Below are 10,364 nucleotides of genomic sequence, written 5' to 3'. Positions count from 1 at the left end.
GAAGCTTCAAATCTGGTCATAATAATTCAATATACTCAATATAAATCATACGAATTAATTCCATATGAAAATACTAATTTTCCAACAAAATCCGAAATTTAACTCAAAATCGCTCGTGGGGCCCACGTCTCGAATTCCGAAGAAACTTATAAAATCCGATAACCCATTCAACCACAAGTTCACCTATACAAATTTTATCAAAATCCGATAACAACTAGACCTCCAAATCTAAATTTTTTATTTTTGGAAGATTTTGCAAAAATCTTGATTTCTTCCATTTAAATCCGAATTAAACGATGAAAATAACCATGGATTTATGTAATATAAACACTTTCGAGTATAAGACACTTACTTGAGTTGAAATCGTGAAGAACACCTCAAAATCGCCCAAAATTCGAGTTTGAAACTCAAAAAAATGAAAAAAGACGTGTTGTTCGTCCTTTAACTGCCCAGAATTTTTGGGGGCACTATTCATGCGTTTTACTGTTCACGGGATACTGTTCACGGGGTACTGTACTGGGTACTGTTCACGGGGTACTATTTTTGCAAATTTTCTGCTATTTTCCCAAGTCCGAAATCACTCCGAGACACCTCCGAAACACTCCCGAGCCCTCGGGGCTCCTAACCAAACACATGCACTAACTCAACAACATCGTACAAACTTAACCGTGCGATCAAATTGCCAAACTAACATCATATACCACGAATTAAGCTTTAAAATCCAAGAATTCTTTCAAATTTCATAAAACATCAATTTTTCTATTTTGAGTCCGAAACACGTCAAACGACGTCCGTTTTCAATCAATCTTTACAGAAAGTGCTTAAACCATATATAAGACATGTACCAGACACCGGAACCAAAATACGGGCCCGATACCATCACTTTCTAATCAAATTTCATTTCCATTTTCCTTAAATATTTTCAGAAAATAATTTTACTCAAAAATTCATTTCTCGGGACTGAGACGTCGGAATTCGATTCTGGGCATACGCCCAAGTCCCATATTTTCCTACGGACCTCCTAGGACTGTCAAATCTTGGATCCGGGTTCGTTTGCTCAAAATATTGACCGAAGTCAACTCAGTTGAGTTTTAAAGCTCTAATTCATAATTTAATCCATTTTTCATACAAAAACCTTCCAGAAAATTATACGAACTGCGCACGCAAGTTGAGAAATTATTGATAGCTCTTTTCAAGTTCTTAAAACACCGAGATGATTATTTAATTTAAAGATGACATTTTGGGTCATCACAGGTATTCCTGCAAAACATAGTGATCACTTTCTTTTAGGTACCCAAGCTTGATTGGGTCCTGGTGGGTTAGTACTACTAGGTTCAGAATTGTTTTTAGGTTTCTAAATCCATCCTAAAATTTTTGACTTACGAAAACGACAAAAAGAATATTTATTTCCACTTTTATTACAGTAGTGACACGTAACTCCTGATCCATTTTTAGGTCTTTCATTAGTGTTAGTATTAGTGGACTCATTTCTGCCTGGTTCTTCTCCAGTTGACTTGTAAGTCACCTAATTTGACCTGATAGAACTATGACTGGTGGATTTGCGCATGCCATTGAGTTGCATTTGCAATTCCTCAAACTCTTCTTGAAGTACTTCTTTTTTGATTTCACATACTTCATGTTTGAGCTTCCAGTCTTTTACTTCTTTATTGAGTCTCTTAAGTTCATTCATCATTTTTTGAGACTCTTTCAAAGTTAGATCAAGAATATCCTGCAACTCATTGCATCTTTCACAGTTATAAGACCTTACCTCGCTTGTTTCACCTCGTGCCATGAAATAGTTCTCATTGTTATATTTGCATTCGTCGTCTGAAGTGTCCTCGTCTGTCCAACATCCTGATGATTTGTTCATATTGTTTTCCAGAATTGTCATGAAGCAAATATTTTCTATCTCTTCGTGTTCTGAACTGTCTTCATCACTCCAGCTTCCAAATGATTTGTTCTTGTTGAAGCTTCTGGAGATTATCCTTTTCAGATCTGGGCATTCAGCTTGAATGTGTCCAAATCTTCCGCACTCATAGCATTTCCCATCATTCTTATCTTGTTCGTTATATTGCCTGGATCGCCTAGTTGGAATCCTTCCTCTCCTCGTATTTCTGAATCTTCTCATTAAACCATCCACGTTTCTTGACATCATAGCAATCTCTTCTTGAAGAGCTTTAGGATCATCATCGATATCATTTTCAGCTATTTCAGTCGTGGCCTTGAATGCAACTATTTTCTTCTTTTTTTCTTGGTTGGTTTTCTTAAGATATGTCTTTTCAAAGGCTATGAGTTCTCCTCGAAGTTCATCATAAGATAACTTATTCAGATCCTGAGATTCAAGTGTGACTACTTTGGTCTGCCAAGTAGTTGGTTGGCTTCTAAGAATCTTTCTAACTTGATCACCACTTGAATATGGATGTCGAAGGCTTTCAATCGCTAATGATTTTGCTGAATCTAGAAAACATCTCTTCAATAGACTCTCCTTCTTTCATTTGGAAGAGTTCATAATCATGAACCAATATGTAGATACGTGTTTCCTTTACCTTGCTGGTTCCTTCGTATGTAACCTCAAGCTTGTCCCACATCTCTTTGGCTGTCACAACTGGAGATTTTCTCATACTCTTCACCACTTATAGTATTATAGAGCAAGTTCTCACCTTATTGTTGACTTGTACCACTGTCAATTGCTCATTTGTATATGAATCTATATCTTCAGGATCAGTAAGTGGTTAAGCGATAGCCGGCCAAGGATAGTTCCCCTTTTTGATAACTCTCCAAACTTTAACATCATACGCCTTTTCATATATTTCCATATGCACTTTCTAGTGAGAGAAATGTTGTCCATTGAAATATGGTGGCCTTACTTGCGATGTTCCTTCCTGGAAGAGTATTTGCCATGATCTTTTCTCACAAGCTGTTAAGCAAAAGAAAAATGTGAGCCTTGCTCTGATACCAATTGAAAGTATAAGAGGGGGGATGAATTGTTTATTTTTAAACATAATTGCTATTAGTTGACTAGTTTTCCAATAAGTCAACTAGATGTAATAACTTGATAACAGTAATGACAGAATTTAAGATGCTAAAATTAAATGCAGGAAATAAAGACACCAGAATTTTTATACTGGTTCGGATTCAATGTGAATCTTAGTTCATTCCCCTTGGATTGTAAGTGAGTTCTTTTTCAGAGAATGGTGTGATCTACATCGATAGCTCAGTTCCTATATCACTCGTTTCTTTTGATACAATGCCTCACCAGTGTTGTTCTCTCTTTCTTCTCTAACTTGTTACATAATAGGTCTTAGTAGAGCTACAATGTTTGTTTGCAGTAGAACAAAGAGAGGGTATTTGGTTCGATCAAAATATATTTGCTAAGGTGTGATTACAAGTTTAATATTTTTAGAGAGGCTTGAATTCTGGAGAGATTTGCCAACCCAAGAGATTTGATTCTTGGAAAGAGATTGATTCTTTCCAAGAATAAGGTTATTTCACAACGGCTCTAACTGACGAGAGGCTTTAAAGATTTTCCCTAGAGCGCGATCCTGGAATATTGATCCTTCCAGATTTAGATACTTGATTGATTATTCTGCAAGATCTTCGATATACTTGATTTATTTGATTCCTTTAGTTTAGCCTTGATTGATTCCGTCAGTATCAATTGCTTCCTTTAATCACGCCTGCTTTCCTTGATTTCCTCTGATTGATTCCTTCAATCTTGTGTGCCAATCCATGCATTCCTTGATCATTGCTGATTGATTTCTTCAATCTTGAATGCTATCCATGATTTCCTATACAAAGAGAAAATATATTATATTCATCATTAAAATCAGATCTAACATCTTCAAGCTCTGCTGTCAGTTTTGCGATCTTCTGTTCCATAGATGAGATAGTCGACCTATCAATTGTTTCGCCATGGGCGGAAGTCCCTATACCTTGCAATCCAGTCCTGTAGCGCCGAAATGATCTCTCTATAAGGCCGTATGCTATCCCCTTTTTAGGACCACCGACAACATCCAACCATATCCTCTGCGCTTCTTCATCTGAAAGGGGTGATCGCTCGCCTTGATCATTCAGTGGCAAGCTCTGAGTGTACTCCTTCACATTAATCTTGTAGCGACCCTTTATTTAGAAGATATAAAATTATTAACTATATAATATTATAAACATTTATAATAGTTATGAAACTTACATATGTAGTCTCCTCCCGTTCCTCAACCCATTTACTTGGGTCTGTCGGTGCCTTCTTCTTCCGGATGTGAGTCTCCATGAAGAACTCATCATGAGTCATCTTCCTCCCATATTTTTTTCCTATAAATATAATAAAACGTGTTAACTAAATTAACATATATAAAAATAGTTCGATAAAAATAGATGTAAATATTTTAAGGAATTACCAGTAGTCTCCTCGGAGCTCCCATGCTCCTTGCATCCACATAGTGCAAGGAGCCAGCCTTCTTAGATGCTCGGGCCTTCTTTCCCTGTTCACTCTTCTTCTCGAATTTCTCGGTGGTCCAATACCTCAGCAGATCCTCCCATAAATGCGGTAGAACCCATGAAAGCTTCTTGCTATTCTTTCGAGCGGAGCTGAAGGAATTAGATAGTCTCTTACGGCATTTGAACACAAAATTTGCTCAAATTTCACTGTTATACCGGTCCTCCCAGGCACACTTAGTATGCAAATAAAGTATATAACGTTAGATGAAAATATTTTTAATATAATGCTTAAATAGATAAGAATTGTATTAAAACCTTAAATTGGTTGAAAATTTGCTGCACGAGCTCCGATGGAAAGTCACTCCATGTTGGATAGGGTGCATTATACAACCGACCAAGAATTTCAGTGATTATCTTTATAACCCGATTATTAGGTATGAACCTGCAACATAGCAATTACATTAAATAAACAAGAGTAGCTATTATAATTCAGCAAAAATAAAAAAGTAATAAATAAATCTTACCATTGCCTTCAGGCCTGATGATCATCCTATGATAACGATCATACCACATTTCATCTGGATCATCATCCTCCGATAAATCTGAAGTGTGCGCAGAAGGGGAGGCATCTGGCTCAACGCTACTATCTCGAACACCAAGTCTAGAAATGCTAGGAGACGAATTTCGTGGAGAGGGAGACGGGTTCCCTGATAAAGATGGATGTGATCCACCCCCCTACATTGATCTAAACCCCTACTGCGATCCAGCAACCTAAAATCTAGATGGATGCGAGCCAGCTGGTGATGAAGCAAATGGAGCTGATGACGGTCGTACCACATAGCTCTATGACTGCTGACTCGATGGACCCATGTAACTACATATAGGATCATATGGAGGAAGCGGGGTATAGCCCTGTGGCAGAGAATGGTAATACTGCTGGGAGGGCGTATGATGGGTAGTCTGATGAGTAGATGGATGTGGTGGAATAGATGTGTGCCTAGAAGATTGTTGCCGACCATCGGTAGTAGAGGGATACAAATGTGGAGTGGAAGGAAGAAAGAGTGTAGCACCATCATCATGATCAATAGGCATTTTATCCTTCCTATACCTACCTCAACCCCTTCCGGTCATCTGCATAAATTAAAGAAATGTTAGAATTGAGAATATAAATCTATATAAGTTGAGAGCGCTTGAAAAAACTAACATTCTAGTCGTCTTCGTCGATGTATCCTTCCTCGTCTGAAAATCCTTCCTCTTCACTTATTTCATTTTCATTAGGTGATTCTTCATCCTCATTTTCTATGATTGTTATTTCCTCCATATCAACTTCTTCTAATATGCGTTGAGGACGCTCCAAGTCATTTTCTAACTGATCAATATTTTTTCTGCTTATGAGGAATGGATGGATTGGTAGGCTAGGACAAATTGAGTACTCTAGGATATATTAAGCATGTAACATGTGCTTAGCTTTAACCGGATAAACTTGGATAATCTTTAATTTTTACTTCTCTAAGAAATCTGAAGAGGCCGAGTTTTGGCAAAATATTTTGTTAGTTCACTTGTTTTATTCGTGGATAACATACAAATCCTTAGATTGTTATTCAGTAATGATCTGATCGATCATTTTGAGTTTTAGAATTCCGTTCAGTGATTTGAGACTTTGTGTAGCTTTATATGATGTGTTATAATTTGCGAGTATGATTGGTTTCAATGTTCGAGAGTTTCGGGATTGATTTGGAAGAATGATTCTAAAATGGAAGCTTTAAGTTGGAAGAGTTGATCAAGATTTTACTTTTAAGTAAACAATTTCGAAATCAGGATTTGAAGATTCCTATAGGTTCGTATGATGATTTCGAACTTGAGCGTATGTTCGGGTTGAGTTGTGGGTTGCTCGGGTGCGATTCAACGCTTATTATCGGAAGTTTACTTTTTGAAGATTTTTTAATTTGCTACATTTGACTTGGAGTGGACTTTGGTGATATCGGGCTCCCATTGTAATTTTGAGATCATGTATAGGTTCATTTAGTTGATTGAAACTTGTGTGTCAAGTTTGGTTGTAATCCAGAATGTCTAAGTGTTATTCGAACACGTGCAGCGAAGTTTGAAGAGAAGGATTTTGATCTCCGATTCTTGGTTTTAATGTTATTTATGGTGTTTCGAGACTTTGGATAAGTTTGAATAATGTATTTGGACTTGTTGGTACGATTGGATGGGGTCTCGGGTGGCTTGGATAAGTTTAGGACCACTCAGAGCATGTTGATAACTGGCTGATTGTTGCGGATGCTAGTGTGCTTCTTGAAGCCAAGCGATCATGAACTAGAGGGACTGGCAGGGGAGCTTTTACTCTACGCGATCGCGAGGAAGGTGTGTGTTCATAGAGGGATGGGGTAGGAGGAATCAAGGTCGCATGGGCACTGTGGCGTTCATGATTTTGTGGAGTCAGGCGAGTGGTTTGCCTTCACATTCTCAAAGCTGGCTTCACGTTCACGTAGGCCTGGCAGGTTGAGGACTACGATCGCGAGAGGTTCCTCACGTTTATGAAGAAGGACATTTAGCAGAGCTCGAGTTGGTTTTCACGATCGCGAGGGCGCTTCCACGATCACGAAGAGGGATGTCTAGGAAGAATATAAATTTGCAATTCGAGGTTAGGCTCATTTTATCCAATTTCTCTTTTGCTAAGGCGATTTTTGGTAATTTGGAAAAGCCATTTTCGTCAACTAACATAAGGTAAGTGATTCTCACTTGTTGTGAGCTAAATTGTAACGACATGGCCTGCCGTTTTGAGTATCTTAGCCCAATTTCTCTTATTTGATACTTTACATATGTGTATTAGGGGTTATGAGACTTGCGGGGATGATTGGTTTGGTTTCGGAGAAGTTTTGGATAGAATTGGGACACTTAGTCCCAAGGTTAGAAGCTTAAGTTGTAAGAGTTGATTGGAGTTTGGCTTTTATGTAGACGATTCCAGAATGTTATTTTGGTAGTTCCAATAACTTTGTACGGTGATTTTGATTTAAGGCCTATGTTCGAATTTGGTTTTGGAGGTTCCTAGGTTGATTTGGTTCTAATTGGCGAAAGTTGTAAAGTTGAAGGTTTGGAAGGTTGATAGGATTGTCCGGGAGTTGATTTCGTTAATATCAGGTTCAGATTTTGGTTTTGGGAATTGGGATAGGTCCATTGTGTCATTTAGGACTTGCATGCAAAACTTGAGGTCAATCCGAGTTGATTTGATGAGGTTCGACATGAGTTTAGGAAGTTGGAAATTCATTAGTTTCCTTAGGCTTGAATTGAGTTACGATTCAAAATTTTGATGTTGTTTTGTATGATTGAATCTTTGAGTAGGTCCTTGTTATGTTTCAGGATTGGTTGGTATGTTTGGACGGGGTCCCGAGAACCTTGGGTGTGTTTCAGATGAGTTTTCAGATAATTTTGATTAAGTTGGCATGCTGAAGGTTTCTGATTTCTGGTGATTCCGCACATGCGAAGGAAGGGCTGCAGGTGCGAGTCTGGAAATGCGGACATGGGTCCACTTAAGAGAAGATGGGATGGGGAGGCTAGGACCGCAAAAGCGGAAACATGGGCACATATGCAATTTGTTGAAGGCGCAAAAGTGCGACTGCAGATATGACTAGGCGACCGCATGTGCAATTTGTCTGATTTTAAGTGGACCTCACAGATGCGAGGAATAAACCATAGAAGCTGCATCGCAGGTGCGACATTTTGGCCCCCATATACGAATTAGCTGGGAAGACTTTATATTTCAAAGGGTTTGGTCATTTTTTATTATTTGGAGTTATGAAGCTTGGTTGGAGGCAATTTTTGGAGAAGATTGCACCACAATTTAAGGGGTAAGTAATCCTTAGTTGATTTTGGTGTTAGATATTGGTTACCTATAGATTATTACATCCAATTTATCTATATTTTTGGAGAGTGGAAAATTGATGATTTGAGAGTCCATGAGGTTGGAATAGGATGAAACACGTATACTTAAACTCGTATCAGAATGAGTGTTCGGAATTTGTGAGTTTTGTCGGATTCTGGTGTGCAGATCTGGGGTTGACTTTTATTGATTCAAGATCTTAGTTTTATTATTTGGAAGCATTTCCAATGGATTCTATTGATATTAGTAAGTTATTTTGACTAAAGTCGAGCCGTGCAGAGCTTGATTCATGTAGGAAAGGCATCTTAGAGTATTGATTTGGCTTGCTTGAGGTAAGTATCTTACCTAAACTTGGTTGATGCACTAATTTCTTGAATTAATTGTGATATCTATGTTCTATGGGTAGCACATATGTATGGGGTTGATCCTATGTCGTGCACCGAGATATTATTCGTGTCCGGGGTAGTGCTTATGCTATGATATGCCTTAATTGGTTGCTAAGCTTAATGCTATGATATTTCTTGTATTTGTATCATTGTTGTGAGCTATTTGAGCCATATTTGAGGTTACATTGAGGTTAATCTTGTGATTGAACTTGATAATTGCTACTTTTGTGATGTATATGCCTGATTGAGCTATGATAGCATACTTTGCACATGCATACACCTTAGCATGTCACTTATACCAGTCCAAGAGTATGAAGTTTGATGTTCATTGATCATGTACATGTATTCTTGTATATCTTCTTTCTATTTGATATAGATTTGTACTGATGGCCTGTGATCACGTCGGACAGATCGTGATATTGAGCCTATGACCAGGCCGGGCGGATTGTGATATTGACCATGTGACAATGGTGGGTGGATTATGATATTGAGCCTGTGACCTCACTGGGTGGATTGTGATATTGAGCATGTGACCAAGCCTTGCGGATTGTGATATTGAGCCTATGATCACGCCGGTCAGATTGTGATATTGATCATGTGACCACGCCAAGCGGATTATGATATTGAGCTTGGGACCAATATTATGATTATTGGCGCGTGATTACGCTGTGCAACATGTGGATATAGATCCATCCTCCTAGGCCCCTCCTCTCATGTTTCTTCTTGATGGTGTACACACGATTTGAGGAAAGATGATCAATGGTTTGGTTCGATTATTGAGATTCTGAGGAAAGGTTGGCTAGTGTTTGATTTGGTTATTGCATTTCATCCTTACTTGCAATTTCCTTGGTTGTTTACCTAATTTGTTTGCATATCTTCTTTATCTGCTGGATTGTTGACTGAGCAGAATACGTTGAGTTATTGTGTGCAACAAGGTGATTTCTATCTGCAATTCATGACTTGATCATATCATTGTTTTATACTTGTTGGAATTATGAACTGTACAAGTGATTAGCGAGTATCATTTATAATTATTTCTTCTATTATCACGTCGAGGTTAGTTATAATACTTATCGAGTACATGAGGTCAGTTGTACTCATACTACACTCTGCACTTAATTGTGAAGATCCAGGTGTTGGACCGAGCCACCAGTAGCTAAGGCTTGTTGCTGAGTTATCTTCGGAGAGACAAGGTAGAGTTACATCTCAACCACAGTCTTGGTGTCTCTTTTTATTTTGTACTGTTGTCTTTCATTCAGAAAGTATTGTTATTTGGCATTTTAGAATTGTATTTCCGTTTTAGAGGTCATGACTCTATATTTACCAATTCCGGGGGATTTGTTATGTATCGACACTATTATGTTATGTTAATGGCTTTGGACTTGTGTTATTTGCGTCATTGATTATGATTCCTTATTATTATGTTCGGCTTGCCTAGCAAGTGTGTTAGGCGCTGTCACGACCGGTTAGTGGTTTTGGGTCGTGACATAAATACATAGATTACAAATGGATTTTAAAATGGAAATTAGTAGAAACTATTGAATTTTCTTGGAAAATCTAGAGTTGGTAAAAGGGGAATTGTGAGCACGTGAGTTTTTGCCTCACACGAATTACTCCAAAAGAATTCCCAAAATTAGGTTTTTTCTTTAATTATGTATTATTTT

General features: G+C 38.0%; 1 protein-coding gene across 1 annotated transcript; it reads right to left on the bottom strand.

Moving 5' to 3' along the window:
- Positions 1-1,525: 1,525 nt before the first annotated feature.
- Positions 1,526-2,621, bottom strand: LOC138869052 (uncharacterized). Its single transcript, XM_070146640.1, has 2 exons — positions 2,547-2,621; positions 1,526-2,488 (listed from the first exon to the last, which is right to left on the bottom strand). Exons 1-2 carry the CDS (start codon positions 2,619-2,621, stop codon positions 1,526-1,528), a joined length of 1,038 nt encoding a protein of 345 aa, XP_070002741.1.
- Positions 2,622-10,364: the final 7,743 nt, after the last annotated feature.

Source organism: Nicotiana sylvestris, chromosome 5 (assembly GCF_000393655.2).
Source record: "Nicotiana sylvestris chromosome 5, ASM39365v2, whole genome shotgun sequence".
In the NCBI taxonomy this organism is placed as follows: domain Eukaryota; kingdom Viridiplantae; phylum Streptophyta; class Magnoliopsida; order Solanales; family Solanaceae; genus Nicotiana; species Nicotiana sylvestris.
This window is presented reverse-complemented; position numbering and strand designations above follow the sequence as displayed.

Excerpts from the sequence above, each read along its gene's own strand:
- LOC138869052 (XM_070146640.1), bottom strand. The coding sequence starts at position 2,621 with ATGAGAAAATCTCCAGTTGTGACAGCCAAAGAGATGTGGGACAAGCTT. Across the intron at positions 2,489-2,546 it reads CATACGAAGGAACCAGCAAG|AAGGAGAGTCTATTGAAGAG; the intron begins GTAAAGGAAACA and ends TCCAAATGAAAG.